The sequence below is a fragment of the Nymphaea colorata genome, chromosome 11 (genome assembly GCF_008831285.2).
Source record: "Nymphaea colorata isolate Beijing-Zhang1983 chromosome 11, ASM883128v2, whole genome shotgun sequence".
Lineage (NCBI taxonomy): Eukaryota > Viridiplantae > Streptophyta > Magnoliopsida > Nymphaeales > Nymphaeaceae > Nymphaea > Nymphaea colorata.
In genome coordinates this window covers 7,523,764-7,546,306 of record NC_045148.1, presented here as the reverse complement: position 1 = coordinate 7,546,306, position 22,543 = coordinate 7,523,764, and the positions used below count along the sequence as shown (strand labels likewise).

The following is a 22,543-nucleotide window of genomic DNA, read 5'->3' as shown; positions in this document are numbered from 1 at the left end:
CAGATGAAAGTAACTATAGATATGCATTTATGCAGAATAGAATCCAATTCAAACTCGAAAGTTCTGTGGTTGGGATGATAATCACTTTTACACTCCCCAATACAAGAAGAGAAAACAGTGCCCATTTCGATATAAGATCGCAAACCACAAGATGATACACAAGGGCAAGGCAACTCCTTGTATGAACCTTTTCTCTTGGCAGCAAGAAACCCGTGGCCTACATAACACTCGTTAAGACAGCAATCACCTCTAGTCGGATCCTTCATCCTTTCAAACTGTAGGGTCCTCCAAAGCAGCAGTAGACAAGTTGTTTATCCGGGGATAGGAAGCTTTCTCATCTAGCTGGTTCTGGGCCCAAAGCAACATCTTCAGTAGACTTGGAAGCTTAGGATCTGCCAAAAGATGTCATTCCAAAGCATTCTAGTTAAATAACAGAAGACTAGAAACTCATACAAGACATTTTGGTCCAATGCATCAAGACCAGCATTTAGTAAAACACTAACAATGAGGCAGCATGCTAGATCAACGCCAAAATCCTGTCATCTGGGATAGAAACCTCCCTTAAACATAAAGAAGACCCCAACAATTAAGGAAGTCACATGAAAAGACTTAGTTCTCACTTGATGCACTGGATGATACGAGTACAACATAACTCAGGCTTCAGAAATACACGAAAAGATCAACCCACACCTGCTTAAGAGCAAGAACCCCACCAGATTGAACCGCAAGTTAAAGGTTGCACCAACATTTAACTGGTCCAGATTGGCTGGAATATGTCAGTGTCACCCTTCATTCAAACCTGGTCCACTGTACCATCTTCACATGTCTTGACGGAAATAGAAGGACAAGACTAGCAAAAGACTGGACCACTCATCTACAGTTGGCAATCAAATAAAATTGCTACTAGGCAACATGTTTATGGTTGTGAAATTCAGGAACACATGGTATACTGCTGTGGAGACAATCATTAAATGTTGGTATGAGAAGTGTAATGTTCAGTCAGACAACCAGCTTGCAGACCAACCAGGTGTTGGTGAATTCATGAGAAGCACAAAAGGTAATCCCATGAATTGGACACCCCTGAAGCTGGCCAAACTCAAGAGAGGTTAACCAACAGTTAGCTGGCTGAGTTTTACAAAATAAAATTTCAGCCGCTCTCCAATAAAATATAGACAAAGGCTATGGCTGCATCTGCATATTTTGTGTGTGTGTGTACCTGTTGTGGTCATGCATCTATGCAACTCCATATGCCCCTTGGGTTGTTGAATTATTCATTCAGATGTGTTATGCAATATCCAAGCTAAACATTCAAAATAATTTAAGGCACCATTTGTCCAAACCTTTTTCATGACTCTGGCTTGTAAGAATTGCTGCATTGACTTCACTAGCAGTTTTCAGCCGTTGTGAAATATCCAGAAGTTCTCCCACAGGACAGTTAGACACATCTTCAAAAGCAAGTAGTGCAACTGTTCTCTCCAGTTCCTCCAAAAAACTTTGCTGTAAAAGTTATAACTCTCAAAATGTTAATAAACTTATGAAGCATGACAAAACACCAGAATATAGCTACATACTGCCGTTCCCTGAAAAGTAATTTTCTGCAGTGTAGGAGTTTCTTCGAATATAGAAATTATGCAAAGTTTACCACTTTGAGGAAAACCTAAGGAAAAGACAACCAAGAGAAACAAAACTTTGAGTTGAAAGACACACCTACACGAAACCAACATAGAGAAGAATACACAAAAAGCATTAAAAAATAAATAGATGAAGTTGATAAATAGTGAAAGGGGCATGTGTTGCCAAAATGTGTAATCCCTATTTGGGACAAAGGTAGATCCAATTTATGTTTCTTGCGGAAATAGGAAACCTAACTCATTAAGATGGCTGACAGGCAACTGTGGCATTCAAATCCATGACATAGATATTTCCAACTCTTGTTGTTCAATCATAAGACCACTTTTAGTGCATGAAATGAAGCAACTTTATCATGAAATAAACTTTACTTTTAAGGATACATCAATAGTTCTAAGAGAGGCAAATAAAAGATCCAAGAGCTACACAGAATCTTTCTTTATGGACAAGCTATTAAAGCAGGATATCTAGAAAGATGAGCGAGGATATCTAGAAAGATGAGCGACAGAAGAAATTACATTTTCTTCACCCCTTGGAGCAAGTTCTTCCTGAGCAAACTCTAGAGCTTCTTCTACTTTTCCATTGCGGATTAGCTCTATCAGTCTCTGCTGCTGGAGATGGAAAAAAAGTTGTGGATTTGTGTCCAAGATCTGCACACAATTAGCCAGAAATGAGACAAGTTGAACTATGACTAGCTTTTGCAGATGCTTCCAACCAAAAAACAACCACAATGTGCTAGACCCTTCCCTTCTGAAATAAAACGTTTACCCCCACAAGCTATGTTACATGCATGCACTTCAAAAGACTCGGATGAGAGAACATTCTCCTCTCTCTCTCTCTCTCTCTCTCTATCTATCTATCTATATATATATATATATAATGTTATGGTTCTAATGGAACACTTACACTTATGTTGTGAAAAACTATAACTAATGGTGTCATTATTGCAATGAAAAACCTTATGATACACATCCAACATGATTATCTGATGTAGCTCATGTTTAAATCGTATCTTTGGTCGTATAAAAAAATGAATTTAAAGGTCCTAAAATTGACACATTCTGGACGAAAGATTTTCCAAGGTATTAGAATACCTGCATTAGAGTTATAATTACATGGTCTAAAACTTGTTTTTCACTAAGCAATTGTTTGTAGATCATATCCATAAGCTGGGATGACAAAAACCATATTATTTATGAAAAAGTAAACCTTTTATAGGTGGGTGTAGGTTCTCCCAGGAGCACACACACACACACACACAAAAGCCTAGTAGAATGTGAAAAACTCATGAGCACTAACCTCAGCTGTCCAATTACTTTGACTGGATGGTTTTCAACCAGCAACATTAAGCAATTATCAACCAGTTGGAAAAGTTTCTTTCGATTTGGCAGGTCGTCAGCCATCTGATCAAATTGACAGGACACATAACAGTCATCCCCCAGTTTTCATATCCTACAAGCCCACATCTAAGTCGCATAGGTACTTCAGTAATAACCACTTTGCCATGCCCACGTCGTCGTACCAACACAGCAAAGCAGGTAATTGGACATCAAGTACTTTTTGGACCAAAACTCGTCCAAACTACTTACTTTACTTGATTTGGATTGCTTCTAACTCATTTTTTTTTTTGAGTTATCATTCATTAACATGTACATGTTTTTATTTATATCACTTGTTCATTTAAATGTTGCTACTGTTTTGAAAATTTTGTGGTACTTTTACATATATACTGTCACATAGGTACGGGTGCCGGTATGGGTGCTGGTTCGGCCTATTTTCAAAAAACTTGGGTACGGGGGTACGTATGTACACACACACACACACACACACACATATATATATATATAACATAAATAGGAATTCAAAGAAAATAGCGCATTCATGATTCAAAATTTATAGTTTCTAAAGAAGAAACTATTGAAAAAAATATGAAAACACATCTTTGTATGTGTTTCCTGAGTGTAAATGGTGTAAAGAACGAAACTGAAATCATAAATTTTGGATAAGAAAGGACTCGGTCAACTTTGATCGAGTCTTAAATTGGACGGATGCAGTCCTGGGTACGTTGACCGTACCTGGGTACTGTTTGACCGGTACCCAAGAGGTACCCAGGACAGTACCAGTACCAGCACCAGTGTCGTACCTAGCCGGTACGGGTACGCCACTGGACAGACCCAACAAGGCTATAAATAGGTCGAAGGCACTGAGGGAGGGATCATCAGTTAATTGAAGTTGTTTACTCTGAAAGGAAAGAACCCTGACCTGGGATTAGGGCTGAGTGTGTGCATGTGGGATTGGGGTTGCTTTGTCAGGGTTCCCAAGTTAGCTAGTGGATGCTAACAATGGTATCAGATCTAGGTTCTGTAGAACGCAAGCGCCAGACTACAAAAGAGGTGGGAAATACGTTTGCAAGAACCAGCCAGACCATGGATGGCTTGAATGAGCAGTTGCTGGAATGCCGGCGGATGCAGGAACTGCTTGAAGAATTCCCAGAGCGAGGAAACTGTGGAAAAGTACTTGTAGATGTTTCAATGCCTTAACAAACAACAAACAAAAACGTGGAAGATGATGCTCAAGCTTTAACAACGATACTCTCCTCAAGGAGATGCGTTGGGGTTCCACGGGCCTAAGCCTGTCGAATCAGCCAGGCTATGCACACACTTCCCTCTAGCTTGTGATACCAAAGAACACGCGGGTGCTTTCCTCGGCAATCGATGGGAGTATACGGTGATAGACAACTATGGGAGCAACCAAGGAAGTCTCCACTGTTGCCCAGGGACTCCAAGGAGAGGGAGGAACAATTGCCGGTGATTAGAGAACAAGAAATGCGACAACAGCTAGATACCCTGATAGAAGTCATTGAAACACCGGTGTAGCATCGTCCTCCAGCCGGCTGTTGCGGATGATCATCTATGGGCCTCTTCAACCAGCGGATGAGATTCCAAAAGACTACATGCTTCTGCAGCTTGGATCCCAGGTGTATGGCAACCCCAGCCTTGAGTCGTGGAACCCAAAACTACCCAAAGGGTATGACGAGTATATTCTTAACCTTGCAAGCTTCAGTTTATGGCTTCAGCAGAAACTACTACTCTTCCTGGGCAGGGAGCAATACCAGAAATCGTGCATCCCTAAGTGAGTCGCCTTCTGGCCAATCTGGCCCAAGGAGCAGTCCTCAACGATGGACTTGGACGAAGAAATTGACAGACTGGATCAAGGTTATTGGTGGTTAGGAATGAAACCAGGGAGTGAAGGGAGTCAATTGCAGTTCCCAAGACCAAGTTGGGCACCTTCTAAGCACAAACCGTGTTAGAAATCAAGCAGCAATTGGTTGACCAAATCTTGAGGCATCTAAAAGACTAAAACAATGCGAGCAAACATGGCAGAAGGAAGAAGGCAGCACATCCCTTGACAAAGATTGCCGCAAGCATGGAAAAGAAGAAGAAGAAGAAGAAGAAGAAGAAGAAGAAGAAGCTAATAGCTCAATCCTGATGGAGAATGCAAAACACAAAGGCGTCCATCATGGGCTAGCTACTGAAAGGCAGGAGGAGTGGGGTTGGGGCAAGAAGAAGTTGGGCAAATCATGCTAACGCCAGATTACCTCTGCGGCTTGTCATACGATGACAATATCCCTTTGTATGCCTTCACCAGAGCCAAAGCAGTAGCGCCGCGCTTGGTTTTGTGGGGGATCATGTCGTGGATGAGAATAAGATCCAAAGAAGGCAACAACGAAGGTTGGAATGGGAGATCATTAAGGCAGCCAAAGAAACCCCCATGGAATCGAGCCATGGCTTCAGGCCACAGCACAATGACGGAAGATCCTAGAATGGGTGGAGGTAGGAGTCCAGCAGCACATGAAGATGGCCATCCAAGGTACATTTCCGTTTCTTCCTTTAGGCTAGGCACGTTTCTATGTAAACCCGTGCAGCTGCGCTCAACTGGATTGGGACTTCTAGGATGGATAGAGAGAGGGTTCATGGGGTGCACGGCCATATGGCAAGATGAAATAGAAGAGAGCAGTTTTTGGCTCTTGAAGAAGACTGCCTTAGAAATTGAGATCAAGGAGGCTGTTGATGGGAAATTAGAGGTAAAGACAAGGCAGACTCCAGCGGAAACTTTGGGCACAAAGGTTATAATAGAATAGACGGATTCACCTACCACTATGTCCACTCCGCGACAAGAAAAATTTCAGGGCCTAAAACCCAATGTCGCTAAACGCCCATGTGAAGGGCTAGTTCAGTCGGCTAGGAACTGCCCTGCTCGAGTTCATCGTGGATATTCCTATGTTGTCTAGATGTTCAACAAGGGAAGAAGCATAGAAACTCCAAGAACTATAGATTTTACCTAAACATACTGATTTCACACGGGTACTCATGTTAAGGAGGAGTACCCACACGGTACCGGTACAGCCCTGGGTGCGGCTGCGGTGCGGTCAACGCGGCACCGGGTACGGTCAACGTACCCAATATCAATTTCGTCCATTTTTTGACTCGGTCAACTTTGACCGAGTCCAAAGTTGTCCAGTTTTTTATTTTAACGATTTTAAGTTTTTAATGTCTTAAACATCATCTAACGTTAAAATGCTCGAAAACCCTAAACCCCTGCGACGACTTCCTTGGATGCATTTCACTCACGACTTGGGTGGACGAACGGCGGCGACCGGCGATAGCAGACAGCGACCAGCGATGGCAGGCGACGAACAACGACAGTATTTCCTTCAGTTTTCATGATTTTTTCTATTTTCTATCAATGCGCTCTTCTTTCCATTTGTCTGGTGCCCGCAGATGTCGCTTTCCACCGGTTCACGACCGGTGCTATTCCCTTTTTTTTTTTCTATCTTGCGTTCTCTAGCTTTTCTCTTTCTATACTGGTTCTGTGCATATGTTCTTTTTATCCCAATATTATGTTCAGCTGCTACGATTATTTAGCATATGGGATGCGTTTGTTCGCGAAGAAAATCGTGACCGTTTGGGGATAAAAAGTGACTGATCTTATGTAAAAATCGTGACTGTTTGGGGAAGTTTAGTGACTGATATATGATCTTCTGATTTATGAATATGTTATTCTGCTTGTAATTTTTTGATGTATATATGTGCAAATATGTTATTCTGTTTGAAATTTTTTGACATATATATGTAGACGTGCATGTGTGTGTACGGCCGTACCCCCGCACCCAAGTTTTTTAAAAATGGTCCGTACCCGCACTGGCACCCGCACCCATACCTATGTGACATAGCTTAAGGGAGGTTGCGCTTGAAGAGAAAATTAAGGCTTTACACCTTGAGGCCCTTCTAAGGATTTTCAGAGGCTCCCTAACTGAAACATCTTCCCATAGGTCTTGTAACTACATCTGTGAGGCATTATTACCTTCCGTAAGTTGCAAGGTTCAAGTTGGCTTCCACTAGGAGAAGCTAGGTTCACTTTTGAAAGACATGTTCAGATTGAGAATGTTGGGACTTGGGAGTTATTAATTCCCTGCCGGCAGTAGGTAGACGTCTCCATCCACATGAGCAAGAGTACTCTCGGGCCTTAAGAGTTAATGCAGTGTTGCTTACAGCTGAGTCTCCAAGTTGCATCCATCCACAAGTTAAGTATTTAAAAGTTTCATTTGGACATGAATTCCTGGTAAGTGATGGACATCAAGATACTCTCGGGTTAGGCATTATTGTTGCCCAATTCATGCCACAAATTGGATATGCTTTTGCAGACCTGCTACTATGGAAGGGGGTGAATGAGGTTTATATACTACCGAATCCTTGTGAAGGATGGAGACAACTTCATTTGTGATGAATAACCTCCCATCTGTCCTTAAAATCAGAGGGTCAACTGATGATGAACAACAGCTGTGTCATGCACCACAATGGCAAACTCTGGTGGGAATGTCAATTCTTTATGATTCATCAAAGTTGGGTTGCAAGTCTGGACACATGGAAGTGAGCACGACCTGAATGGTGAATGTTGGATTGCTGTTAGAAGGGCATTTGGAGGATCTTGTTCACCTGAGATTAAGGATTTTCTCAAGCGTACTAGAAGGGCATTTCTGAGCACGAGCAGCTGATTTTCAAGTACGTTCTTACACTATCATGGCCATTGTTGAGCTATGTCTTTACTAATAGCCATCACCCTATTTAGCTGCAGTCATGGGAGGACTCTTGTCACACCTTGAGGACAAGGTGTTATTCAAAGGGGGAGTATTGTTAGTAACCGGTTATGGATTTGGATCGGTTCCTAGTTGGGGCAAACTCAATAAGGCTATAAATAGGTCGAAGGCGCTGAGGGAGGGATCATCAGTTAATTGAAGTTCTTTGCCTCTGGGAGGAAAGAGCCCTGATCTGGGATTAGGGCTGAGTGGGTGCGTGTGGGATTGGGGTTGCCTTGTAAGGGTTCCCAAGTTAGCTGGTCATTGCTAACAAATATATATTCCCAGCCATTCTCCCGTACCAACATCTTTTAGAGTTGTCATCCCCATATCTGCATCTCCATCAACAGAACTGATATGAACATGTGCAGTATTTCTTCATTTGAGTTGCCGTCTTCCTCTTGCCTGATTTCATTGTTTGCTGACTTGCCCTTTTTATCTCATGCATTCAGATTTGTGTTTGCATTTTTCTGAAATGTGAATGGTGACTCACTGAATGTTTTATTCAGCTATTGTTTGTTGTCATTACCATGTCCGTCTGATCATTTTTAGCAATTAGCATCTCTTTTTTTTTTGTTTTTTATTTGCAGCAGCAAAAGGCAGCAGCTGGGTAGCACCAAGGATAGCTCCAATGGCTTGCTGGTCCTTCTACATAGAGGGCAACCGCCCTCCCTTTACTCACTTCTTCTTGTATTTTCTGTTCTATAGAGTTTTAATTTTTAATATATTCTATTATTTTCCTTGCTGCATATAGACTGTTTATTCTTTCGGTTCTTTGAACCTATTTGTCATTGAGCCTTGGTGCTTTTCCTTAAAAGTATTCAAATTTAAGTGTTTCAAAAAAAGTATGTAACAATTTAAATATTTCAAAAAGTATTCATTATTCAAATTTTGTTTATCAGTTAATGAATGAATATATATATATATATATATATATATATATATATATATATATAAACCCAGCACCCCGTGATTTTAGAAATTTCTCCTCATCTGCACCCATAAATGTATCCGTACCCCATGTGACACTGGGTGTATATCATATATTTATTTTGGATAGAGAAGTGTTACATGGCATTCCTGTACACTGCTAAAAAACTAGACATGCAAACTGTTGAACAATAATTTTCTTTCTTTGTATGGCAAGGCAGCTTAAATTTCCAAAACATCCTTTTACATCTCTCTTCAGCTCCCTCAATGCCCCACCCCCTTGCCCCTTGCCCCTATTTTCTTTTCCTTTATCTATGCCGAACTAATTGTACAAGGCCGTTGGGGGTTACCACATTTCAATGAAATATCAAATATGCAGGACAAAATCAAATAAAAAATTGTTCAGCAAATGAAAAAGCTGAACAACATAACTATAACACTCATAATTCTGAAAGAACTTCCCACATCCATCACCAAGAGAATGATCTAGCGCTTTAAATGAGTAGCTGCAATCCAGCAGCATTGGACTAATTGAACAAGGCCGCTGGGGGTTACCACATTTCGATGAAACATCAAATATGCAGGACAAAATCAAATAAAAAAGTGTTCAACAAATGAAAAAACTGAACAACATAACCATAACACTCATAATTCTGAAAGAACTTCCCATTCAGGAGGCCTCCATCACCAAGAGAATGATCTATCACTTTAAATGAGTGGCTGCAGTACAGCAGCATTAGGAGCCCATTTCGATCACATTAACTTCCAATCTTATTTTAAAAGTCACGAGCTGATGGGCTCCACCTATTCAACCTCTTTTGCCATTAATGACTGCTCTAAGCCAGCCATACTGGTTTGCATTTGGCCAATTAATTACAACTTTGCCTTTTCTATTCTGCAACCAAGAAAAGCACTGTAACATATAAGATGTTTCAGGAAACACCATATCCATGGAAGTGAAATCCAGTAAGCACCAATTGAAGAGCCTTCTCTATCTGAATTATATAGGCTGCACATCTTCCAGCACTTAATCAAGGAGATAGTGATGTAGAGTGAAATCCTTCATATGACACCCCTGAAACAAGCTTAACTGACACCAAAACTGTAGTATTCTCCTATTCATCCCAGACTATTTTGACCAAGTTCTAAATGCAAAACAGCCATATTATCTTCTTTCTTCACATACAACAATTCATGTTTAAATAATAACACATTTCAAGGGCTCCACATTTTCCATATGACAATATGAGAGTTTTGTCTCCAACATAAAGTAATTCGTTTCACAGGATATTTTCTCCAAGACCAGCAATCCAGTTCCAGCCGAATGTATGAAAGTCAGGATCTTTTAACACTATCAACGAACGGTACCAAACTGGCTCCAGCACAACTGAATAACAGATGTTGTACATTCTAAGATTTTTAGGTGATGCCTATTAGCCAGCAATATTTCAAACTTTTGAAGCCTGTCCTGTGTTTGCAACTTGTTTCACAGGCTAAATAGATTGGACCAAGCAAACCTCGTAATAGCATATTTAAACCATATATGTTTTCTTGACCCTTCAATCAACTCACTCGTCCTAGTACAATGATATATGTTCTTTCTTGAAATGACTCAACTAGTTTATTGGCATTTTGAGACCAATTAACTTTAATCTTCTGCAAAGACCATCCTGACAGAAACTTTGTCACAGCCTGAACTATCTATGGACTGCTCAAGTCTTTCTCTATAATCCCACCCCTACCACTTCATTCAGGTGGATTCAACCATCCCATAAGTATGACCAGGATCTGATTATTCTTTGATCTCCTAAAGCTCAAGCAGATTAGTCTTTGAGGGCTTGCCATTCCCATAGAATGCTTTTCCTACTCCAAGGTCCTTTGGCCACGGGTCTCATGGTCCACAAGGAATGGCATGAAAGATGTTTAGTCCAAACTGTTGTCATACACACCAGCATTTTTCTCAAAAAAAAAAAGTGACAAAAGGGAAAATAAAGGAAAATTTTGAAAAACAAATGCCAAAATGAGAATATCTGAATATCATGTTTGTTTTTCCATTTTCTTTCATTTTTTACCAAAAAAAGCTTTAAATATGTTAAATTTCTTGAGGGCCTCTTTAACACTTCAATAACTATTTGAATGTTTATCAACGTCAAATTTTCATATTTTTATATTATTTTTAATATTTCAAAATTTTTGAATTCCTAAGAGTTCCATGAGGAAAACAAACTTCTTGGTTAACATCAAAGAACAACCTTGCTGATAAAAACCTGTTAACAACGACCTGGACATGGATGCGCCCACAGAAAAGGCCCTGAAATAACATGCTAAGATCACAAAGCTGTAGGTTCATAATTGTACTCTTCAAGAAGTTGGAGACCCACTCCTCCCTAAATTTTAGGTTTTTCACAGTTTATCCATTTAATAAGATGAGGCTCATGATGATTCTCATCATTCAATTGCAGAATGCAGGCAAAAGTAAATTTAAAGGCCAGCATCCAGTGAAGGGGAATACGACGAATCAACAATATTAAAATCGGAAACTGAACTAAATCAGCCAAGCTGTCGATTCAGTGAATCAACTACTTCAGCAATTCAGCTGAATCAATTAAGAACTGGCAAAAAAAGTACCTTGCTAATAAAAACTTGTTAGTAAATAAAATTGAATGGTGGATTGATCTCTTGGGAAGGAAGATCATTGAATAGGCGTAATTATAAATTTTAAAATTAGCCCCATTGTTACAACTATAATTTTGAAACAAGTGCACATGGAAAAAGGTCCAAATTCAGACAAAAGAAACCCTGAATCAAAACCACATGAGTTCTATTGATACTGCACCATAAAACTCCTGAACTCATTACTGGAATCAGCTTTAAGAATCTTCCACTATGCAAGGCAGACCGAAGGGAGCTAGACTTGCCATATTCCAAAACCGCATCAATTATTTCCTCATCATTGATTTCACACATCAAGCTGGAATCTCCAGAGCATTATCAGCCAAACGCATGAGAAGATCACTGGTAGTTTCATTCAAGTGAGCAAATTTTTGAAATAGCTTTTTGCAAACCTCGTGAATATCAGCTGGAGACTCTACATTTTGCCATCCACTAGAACAAATTGATCCTTTTTATTTTCTCCTTCCCCTTAGTCAGGAAAAACATAGTGTTGGGAACCCCCATCTCAGAGCCAGCAATATGTGATCTCAGTTTCTAAAGAGACTTCATCACAAAGAAGGCCATTCAGTTCATTTGACAATGAAGATTCTGATCGTTTAACAGAGATATCACCAACCCTTAAATCAGATTGAACCACTTCAAATTGAGCTTTAAGCTCAACAACTTGCATGTCAAGATTCAGGAAACCATAATTCAACTACCTTTCTATTCCACAGTGTTATTTTCCTTTCACCTCTTTCATTTTCAATATGAATTTTAATAATAGGACAACCCCTCACTCAATTATTCCAAGCCTGAACAGCGATGCGTATGTATTCTGGATAAGGCCAGAAATTACAGAACTGGAAAATTCTATGTCCATATATGTCACATGGGTGCAGGTGCAGGGGCACTGGAAGTGGTGAGAGCATATATATATATATATATATATATATATATATATATATATATACTATTAAAGCTTTAACGGTTTTATGTATATATACTATTAAAGCTTTAACGGTTTTATGTGTCTACATTTTAAATTTTTTTTTATGAAGGTTACTTTGATCTCATTCAAGATTCAAAATTTTATTAAATAAAAAAATAAACGGATGAGAGGTTGAGGAAGTCAACAGTCCTTGATGTCCTTGAAAAAGGATGTCAGGTTTCTTGTCCTTTGAAAATGACTCTCCCCCTTAAAAAAGAGAGGGAGAAAGACAAAGAGAGAAAAAGGAAAAGAGAGAAAAATAAGAGAGAGAAAAGGGGGAAAGAGAGAAAGAAGAGGGAAAAGATGGGAGAAGAAAAGCAGGAAAAAAATATAAGAGAAAAAAGGAGAGGGTATTATTAGCAGCACCCGACTCGGTCAAACCGAGACAGCTCAAATCCACATGTGCACCCATGTCGATACAGGTGCGGTGCCAGTGCCACTTTTTGGTGTGTCTATCTGACCTATATGTCCATTAAAGGGAAATAGATGATGAGTGACATAGGTACACTTCAGTAATACCCACTTTGCTAGCTTGTTGCGTCCAGAGTATTATCAGCCAAACCCAAAAAATTAGGGTGCAAATATAACCCGCTTGTAATGAATCATTTATTTGCAGTAATAACATTCATAAATCCATGAATGGTTAAACACAACCAGCTCAACGTTCAATGTATCAGCATACCATCCACACAGAATACAGCCCAGATTATCACATTGATCACAATACAAACACGATCTTTCTGTGCCTTTGGCTTGAAGGTTACTTTCGAGAAGCATAGAAATAAATTTTCTATTTGATATTGGACTATAAATCTTGGAGGTCCTGATTGACTATCTTACACCATAGACATCTTAAATTCCATTCTAAGTGCCTTGACTTTATTTCTTAAAAGAAATATTTCTGGACACATACTGTTTATGAGATCTTGAAGCAATATCCAGTACAGCAGTACTTCAAACCAAGGCCCATCTGACATATGATCATTTGTCACCTGATAACTAAGTACAGGAAACAAAATATATGGTGTTCCTCTAGAAACCTAATTCTCAGTCACCACAGTATCATGAATATGCATAATTGTAGTCCTTTCTCCTTTTATATGTACAAGTAGCACCAGCTTTAAAGCACAACAATACCAGTAGGTGCTACACAAATGATATTGGAATTTGCTCCATTTTCCAAATATAACTTCCACAAAATACCCAACCTTAAACAGCATTTCCACTAATTCATGCATCTCCTAGAAACTAAGTTATTTGCATATTATCTTTATCACATAATACTACCTCTCGAGATCCAAGCACCTTTTCAGGATCTTTTCTTATATATCTTTATATGCTTAAAGCCTTAAAGTCAATATACAAGCATATGATGATACAAGTCCAAATGCAATCACCACCACATATCGCATTTTGAAATGTAAGAGGGCATTTGATTATATATATATATATATATATATACAAACAATTTTGGGTACACTTATTCCACAAATTTGAAATATTTTATAATGTTCCAAATTTTGTATCAGTGACAACAATCCAGTTATGTTATCTTCCTCATTACTTCTGCAAATGCATTTTTGTAACGAGTACATACATCTCAGGTAAACCAAGCAACATTAAGTTCTTTCTATTTATGCAAAGATACAATACCAAAATTGGTTGCATAATTCAGCCTGCACATCTCCTTACAGAATGAACTATCATATAGCCTCCAAAAGTATGAGAGCAAGAAGTGAATCTCTCTATAAAATGAAACAGAAATCTAGCTTATATTGATTAAGAACAGTATCTTTATCCTCTAGCATCTTTTTACTAAAGAATAAATCCATGCACACACTTCTCCATAGGTATATAGACATCCTTTAATATTTTCAACCCGAGGGGCATACCACAAACGGGCAGGCTTGTTTAAAACCTATGTCACACGGGTACTCCTCCTATGGAGGAGTACTCACACGGTACCGGTACAACACCAGTACCGGTATGGGTATGTTGGTGGGTACGCCTGAAGTGCGGCATTGACCGTACCGGGTGTGGTCAACGCACCCAGGGTCATATTCGACCGTTTTCAGACTCGGTCAAAGTTGACCGAATCTAATGTTGTCCATTTTCATTTTAACGTTTTTAATATTTTCACGTTTTAAACCATTTTAACGTTAAATATATCAAAACCCTAAAACCTTTTTCGTTTCATTTCATTCGTTTCTTCCTCTCTCACGAACGGCGCTCCTCTCTCACCGACGACCACGCACGGCGACAGGCGATGGCAAGGGCAAAGACCGGCGACTGCAGGCAACGAGTGGTGACGGCAGACGATCTTCGGCGACGGCAGGCGGCAAACAGCGATGGTATTTGTTTTTTTTCATCGTTTTCTAATTTTCTATCGATGGGCTGAGCCTTCTATCGTCTCCGGTGCTGGCAGACGACGCTTTTCACCGGCGGAGCCTTCCATCATCTCCAGTGCCGACAGACGGTGCTGAATCCTTTTTCTATTCGTCGCCTGCAAACTATTCCTTCTTTTTTGTTCATTGCCTGCAGTCGGTTCCCATTTTTTTGTTCCTTTTTTTTTTCTTCTGTTTTGTGTTCCCTCTTTTGTTTGTTCTGTTACTTATGTAAAAGTGTATGTTATTTTGTTTGTGCTTCTGCCGTGATTGCCATTGCCATTGTCATAAGTTAATTTTTATAAACTTGTGGATGTTGTAGACACCGTCCCTTTGATGAAACTGATTGCTATGTAGTTCATGGATTGTTTTTCACTCCAAACTGAAAATTTTTACTGTTTGAAATAAGCACATTAAGCGAATTTCTGCAGCCACTTGACCGTACTTCTTACTTTTGTTCAGCTTCTGTATCTAGTTCCTTGTTCTCCCCTTAGTCTCTCGTCAATTCATTCCTACATCTTATTATTCAGGTGGTACTTTATGTGACTGAGGAGAATGAGAATCAAGACCGATAAAGTTTGGATTATGAATTATAAATAATTTCTGTTTGTATATATGTATATGTGCATGTGTGTGTATGGCCATACCCCCGCACCAAGTTTTTTAAAAATGGTCTGTACCCGTACCCGCACCGGCACCCGTACCCGCACCTGTACCTGTACCCGTACCTATGTGACATAGTTTAAAACCTGGCTATATTCCCTGACTATAAAGGGGATGGGTCCTAGGTGCAAGTTGAAGCATGTAATCATCTCATTGCCTGGTACCATCGCAGCTCTAGATCCTAAGGGCAAGGGGAAGGAAGGGGGCTTCGGCTCTCTCTTGGGTGGTGAGATAACCTCTCGCACACCCAAAAATATGCATGCTATGTGAACAATATTAAAAGAGAAGTAATGGAGTTTTCTATGTCCATTTAGTGACATGGTGATGAAAAAAAACAAGAAAACCAACTCACATGTCAGAGACAAATTCATGATGCTCAGTTAACCACCTATCAACCATTGAAAGGAAACTAAGGGTTGGGTCTGGGTTAATGGCCTAATGGATGCCCTCCTTGACCCAGATCACCAGCTTTATATTAAAAAAAAAAAAAACAACAAACAAACTTCAAACCCCTTCCATAAGGTGTGGATTTGCTAAACAGTTTGGATTCAATAAAGTTAAGGGCCAAATTGTGACTCCCTTAATCCATCTCTTCCCGCTATCTACCGGTTTTAGCCATAACAGACATGGGGTTCTTTTGCTAAGGATTTGCTCAAACAGTTTGTATTTGAGAAAGTGATGAGCTGAATCACAAGTCTATTAATCCATCTGCCTCTCTCTCTCTCTCTCTCTCTCTCTCTATATATATATATATATATATATATATATATATATATATATATATATATATATATATATATATATATATATATATATATATATATATATCTGTGTGTGTGTGTGTGTGTGTGTGTGCGACACAATGCAGCATTAGTGGGCCGGGTCCCCAATTCAGATCTATTTAGGCTTTGGATTTGGTTTTATTTGGTATTTGATGTTCTTTAGGATTTAGACCCTTTTTTTTTGTGGGTCCGATATGTGACGCAATGTAGCGTTAGTGGCCTAGGTCTCAAATTCAGATCCATTTAGACTTTGGATTTGGTTTTATTTGGTATTCATGTTCTTTAGGATTTGGACCCCTTTTGTTAGTGGGTCCCAAATCCAATTCGGATCTAGGGCTTAGGCTTCTTAAAAGACCTTTTTCTTTTGTTTTTCACTAATTTTTTATCAAGAAACCCTAATTCCCTTATTGTTATTGAGTTCCCCTTTGTTTTTCGTGCTTTCTTCTTATTCTTGTGTGTTGTTGGTGCTTTTCCCACAAGGATTAGAGTAAAAAACTATAATCAATGCCAGATTGGTATTAGAGTCCAGGCTTTTTCCTCAATCTTCATAATGGCCGAACATCCCGAGGAATAGTCCCACTACGGACAAATCCAAAACCTAAATGGATCCGAATCTGGGACCCAGCCCACTAATGCTACAGTAAATCAGTATGTATGTCTTATAGAGCATATATATACTTTTGAAGTGATGGAAAATCAATGGCACAGGTCCTAGGAAGTTGGCAATGATGAAGTCAAGGATTTTTTAACAATGACTTATATTACATGCATGCTTTTAAATTTTAAGTAAACAAACTATGAGGGGTGCATCTCGTGGGCTAGAACAAACAAAAGTTTTGATATTCGCAATGGCATAATTGCTTGACCTTAAACCTGAATCAAATTCTAATAATTTGTTAGGAATTTTAGGTTTATAAGCATTATGCATATGTGTGATATGCCCAAACATGAATTTGAGTTAGTAAATACACGAATCTAATAGACTAATACAGATCTTGAGGAAAAGCAATCAAATGTCAGCTAAATTTCTTGCTCAACCACTGTCCGTGAGCAACATCAAACATCAGCCCAGGGATACACTTCTAGAAATATAGGAAACTTTCCCAAAGACTCAAGCAATGTATACGCTGATAAAGGAACTGCAGAGGAACTGAAGACTATTACAAGAGCTGTTCAGAAGTGAACAGAGAGAAACACAGAAGGACAAAGAAAGTAAGACCTGGTACCTATTATCTCAGATTAATTCCAAAAATCCAAACTAAGCAACGGTGAAGAAGGATATTGTGAATACCGTGAATTTAGGAAAGAAAATCAAAGCAATAGACGACTGATTACACTTGACATGACAAGAAAGAGCACCTGAATACGAAATAAATGACATATTCGGGTTTTTGAACAAAAACACCACTCTGAAACCACACAAGCTTAAAACTATGCTTCATATAAAAGGAAGACAAAGCACAATGGTGTTTTTAAATGTAACCATGTTCTTATAAATAGAATAATCAGCATTCCCAAGGCCTCATAGTATAGTTATCAATGCTAATTATTAATTCAAAAAGTGCAATACTTTTATCTCTGATTGACATTGCGATCTAAGGATAAAGTCCACAACCAGCATTATGTAACCTCAGAATGGAGTTCACCATTACATTGCCTAGGAAATGCAGGCAAAAGTTTTACTACCACTTCGTAATGAAAACTATGTCATGAATGAGAGAAAAAAGCTTAAACATTAAAAATATTATTAATTGAGCAGAAAATACACCGACCAGGAGAGAGAGAGAGAGAGAGAGAGAGAGAGAGAGAGAGAGGGAAATGTGTACCTCCGGATTCAAGTCGTTCACTTTCTCAATTGCATCCTCAACATTACCGCACTGCACAGCTTTCTTTACCGCCATCCGATCCGTTATCGTTGCCAGGTCGATATCTGCTGTCTACAGATAAGGACCGAAATTGGAACTGTGAAATTGAAGTTTCGGTTCACAAACTGCAATCAATTCCATGAGCTGGATTTAAGAAGAAAAAAGAACTAAAATCGGAATCGGATACGCTCGGTGCCGGACTCCATCCGGAACTTCTCAGCTGCCTCGACGTAGCCCTCGGTGACAAGGAAATTCATCACCAGCTTGTTCATGTCCTCCTTCCGGATCTTGACGTCGTTGAGCTTCTTCTCCCACTCCTCCCTCGTGAACACTTTCTTCGACGACGACTGCCCACAAAAGGAAAAAAAAAAAATGAAAGAAAAGTACCACTTGCGCACACTACAAAAACCCCCAAGATCCCCCTAAAAAACAGAGTAATCTGCCCGAAACTCTTTGAAAGAGGCGGTAAAGGAAATGGGGATCTTCCAAGAGCCACTTTTCCGCACGCACCATGTTTCCGGCAGAGGCGAGGCTGTCGAGGAAGAAAAAGGCGAACGAAGCCAGCGGTGCGTTCACATCCACAGCCGCCTCGAGCGCGTTCTGCTACTAATTCCGTCTGATTTCCCAGCAACGACGCTTCTTGGCGGCCTAAGCAATAACGGACGGCAGGTTGCCGAACCAGAGAGAGAAAGCCGGAAGAGAGATGCTTCCCCGTTCCCCCGCCAGTCTGCTACGAGAACAGGGTCTTGTCTTGAGACGATGGCGTGCTCGGTTAACAATCTTTCTTGGCGGATTATTTTTCTCCTCGCTTGAACATATCGCGATAATAGTATTTAACAAAGACAAAATGCTGTTTGGAAGAACTACGGGGAATTTTGAAGCCTGAGTTTGTGAAAAGCTAGTTGCCGCTTTTAAATTTTTTGGTTTTTTCACGGAAAACTCCCTGAAAATATCGTTTTTCTAAAATTGTCGCCCTTCCAAAAGCATAGCTTAAAGACTTGAAGCTTGTTAAATGTTTCATTTGAAACTCGAAGGAAGCTATGCTCTCCTGGCTGGGTGAAGGGAGTTAAAGGTTGGCTAGTGAATGAGTCGAACTGTTGAGTCGAACTCGAGCCTTAATCGACTTTGTCGAGTTTTAATCAAATTAATATATTGAACGAGTTAATGAGTTTGTCGAGCCTTAATCGAGTCGAGATCGAGCTCAACACGTAACCATGAATATCAATTTTATTCGAACAAGTTTATCGAACCTTAATCGAGTTGAGCTCAAGGTCAACAAGTAACTGCTGAGTAGACCTCGAGCTTCTTCTGTCGATCTCAAGGTTTCATTAGTCGAGCCGAGCTCGAGCTGACTGAATTCATGCTCGACTCGGCTCGTGTTCACCCATATCTCTTGCATTATAAGGGGATGGGCAGGAATAAATTTTTGATGAGGGGGCCGAATTAAAGTTTTTAAATTTTAACCGAAGTTAAAATATCATTTTAAAAATATTTTATATAGAACAATTGAAATTTTCTAAAATTTACATATAAAATTACAAAAAAATTGCCCTTAAACATGGGCCTTAGGTGCAAATTGAAGCATGCAAAAATGTCAACATTTAATACTGATGTAACTCTAAGGACAAAGCAAATACTAAGGGAACACAAGTCTTTTTAACATGGAGAAGCGAAAGAAAAGAGCATCACGAGAAGATATGTTTCTCCATTATATTAATGGTAATTTTATGAGGAAAAAGGGATAAACCGGTTTTGGTTTAACTAGTATGTCATAGTCACTTGTTATAGGGGTCGTAACATATAACCTGCGAGCAGTCACATTTTTCAAAAATCTTTTAAAAATTAGAGCAATTCTTTATCATTTTTTTTACTTAATGTGGGATATGTTTATAATATAAAAGGAAATCATTTCCTACTATCCTTAATTAAATCTATAACTTTTATATAAACTGTCAAATATGAACTTCAGGTGTTGTTTTGGTAACTTGAGAAACAGAAGGGGCAGCTTGAAATGGAGTGGCGAAGCCAAAAAAATCAGCTGGAGGGGCACTTGTTTAAAAATAGACAAATATGATGGGGCACTTATATATATAAAAATAAATATTTAAAAGTTTCCATTTAAAAATACAGAACTTGTAAGAGGCTGGTGTGGGCATGTGGCTACGCCACTGTTGAAATGATCATGATAAGTTTATCATGTTAACAGAATTGGACTTCAGGCTCTTATTTGACAGATTTCCTAGAAAGCGTCATTTTAATTGAAGAATCACAAAATGTGGAAGACCCAAGAAACATAATTTTCACTAAAATTAGGGCAACCCTTCATCTGTTAGTCATGAAGCATCATTAGATTAACAAGCATTAGATGTTGGACAACTGCAGAAAACCGCTGTTATACTTTGTGAATATTATTTAATTCTTTCAAGAAAACAAAGAACAACAAATTTGAGTAAGTTTAGTCTCGCTTACTCCCAAATTTAATTGTTGGGCTAGATGAAGTTAGTTATAGGTAGTTGTTATTTATTCATATTCAAATTTTCCTATAATAGTGTTGTTTTATTTGAATGAATGAATTCTGAAAAAAACTAATTTTTAAATGCGGTCCTAGTAAGGTTGCTCCCTTTGTTTCATTTAATTAGGTTTTCAAATTTTTTTTAAAAAAAAGAGTCTACATTTGGAAAGTAGCATCTTTGATTTTAATTGATAATATGTTCTCAACTCACAGTTTTTTTAATCTGATAATGAAGCAGATGAGAATTTACATGCAAACTTATATCCAAAATACAAAAGCAAATATGCAATTTTTTTTTGTTCCCGAGGGGTTGGCACAATGGCCAGATGGGGGCTGATAGGCAGCCAGTTTCCATCCATGAGGAGCTGGTGCAATGGTTTTTTATTTTTCAATTGAAACGAACCCAGCAGACACAATTCAACTTCAATTTGGGTCAATTATGACTCACCTTAGATCAACCTAGCTTTAGTTTGGTTCAAGTTCAATTTCCCTAGACACTACCAGATTCAAATTTCTACACATTCAGCATCGATTTTAATTCACTTCACTCTAAGTGTCTTCTGAGCTCAATTTAATTGGAATACCATCAAATTTTCATCTTTCTCTAAAAGTTTTTTGTTCAAGCATTGTTCAAATTGGATTTTCCCCAGCTCACCTAGTGAAAACATCATACCAATGCCCTTCAAAATAACTGATTTCCTTGTTTTCCAACTTCACTAATTCACTCAATTAATAGTTTTTTACCATTATATACCATTGTAGATCTGACTTGGCCTAGTCTCGAGGTGTGGGGAGGTCAATTGTCCAAGTTTGACTAATTTGTGGAAGGGGTACAAACGGTCATTTGGCACTACTAACAAGAACAATTTAAGAATTCCTCTCCTATTTTGACCTTTGGGCTTTACCTTTAGGTGAGCAGAAAGAGTATTTCATCCTTTCACTCAGAAGAGAGCTGAAGCTTCCACCCAACCTCTCGTTCCCCTAAGAGTTGTTTGGCAGCCAAAGACACTTTGCTACTATCTCATAAATTTGCACAAAAAAATGAAGTAGGTTTATCAGACATTAAAACTATTGTTTCATGAACTTAGTGCAATATTAAAGGTAGATTCATGGGACAATTACAAGATGTATCTATTACGAAACTACTCCTTACGGTACATGACTTACTTTCAGTTCCTCTGAGTAATGCCCCCTCCATGTTTTGCTCTCTTCTTTTACAACACATAGAGTTGATGCCCCAAGGATTTGAAACAGGAACTAACCGCTTAGCATCCCCCACCACAACCGTTACCCAACTCCCTCAGGGACCTCTAAGGATTACCACTTTCAAATAATCGAAAGCATAAGTTTGTGCCTAGAATGATAGTTTTTGAACTATTGTTATTTTAGGCAGGTCTTGTATAATCTAGCTCATTGTCTCTAAACCTCCCTAATTTATCATCAATAGAGCCCACTAGACCTAGTTTCTTAAAACCTGCCTAATATAGCCTAGATAGGTTCAATATGGTGCATTTCCCCAAAACCTACCTAATTTAGCTAGGTAGATCCCATAGAGCTCATCTTTTCCAAACTTGTCAAATTTAGCCTAGGTAGGCCCATAAAGCACATCTTCCCTTAACCTACCTAATTTAACTGCAGTAGAGCCTACTAACTTATTTTCCTTATACCTCATTTATTTAAGTTCAGCAGGTCCCACCAAACCTGATTAATTGAAAGTTGAAACATAATGATCTATCTACATAGGCTTCCAAGAAACCTAGTCCCTTGAAACCTACCTGACTTACACTTACTGATCCCATTGAACTAAGTTCCCCTACAATTTGCCAAACTTAGAACGCCAAGCTTACTAAGCCCTTTCCTAACCTAGTTACTAAAAGTAGTCTCACATACTTACACCATTAAGTAGACACATGGGAAAAATAGAGTCAATTTGTAGAGTGGATTAACATTCAATTGCGAAGAGGATCAAAATAGCACTGGAGTCCTTTACAATACCCTT

General features: G+C 39.0%; 1 protein-coding gene across 2 annotated transcripts; it reads right to left on the bottom strand.

The window, feature by feature from the left end:
* Positions 1-4: 4 nt before the first annotated feature.
* Positions 5-18,847, bottom strand: LOC116263782 (protein GID8 homolog). 2 transcript variants are annotated; one of them, XM_031643562.2, is made up of 6 exons: positions 18,543-18,847; positions 18,220-18,379; positions 17,994-18,097; positions 2,148-2,279; positions 1,341-1,497; positions 5-392 (listed from the first exon to the last, which is right to left on the bottom strand). In XM_031643562.2, exons 1-6 carry the CDS (start codon positions 18,543-18,545, stop codon positions 271-273), a joined length of 678 nt encoding a protein of 225 aa, XP_031499422.1. In that variant the 5' UTR covers positions 18,546-18,847; the 3' UTR covers positions 5-270. The 2 variants fall into 2 exon arrangements, with proteins under 2 accessions (XP_031499422.1, XP_031499421.1); XM_031643561.2 differs by having other exon boundaries at positions 17,994-18,100; positions 18,543-18,845.
* Positions 18,848-22,543: the final 3,696 nt, after the last annotated feature.

Bases quoted from the DNA above. Each gene is read 5' to 3' on its own strand.
- LOC116263782 (XM_031643561.2), bottom strand. The intron at 18,101-18,219 runs GTATCCGATTCC...ATCTGTAGACAG, and splicing joins GATGGAGTCCGGCACCGAGC to CAGATATCGACCTGGCAACG. The intron at 393-1,340 runs GTTTGGACAAAT...ATCTTTTGGCAG, and splicing joins AAGCCAGAGTCATGAAAAAG to ATCCTAAGCTTCCAAGTCTA.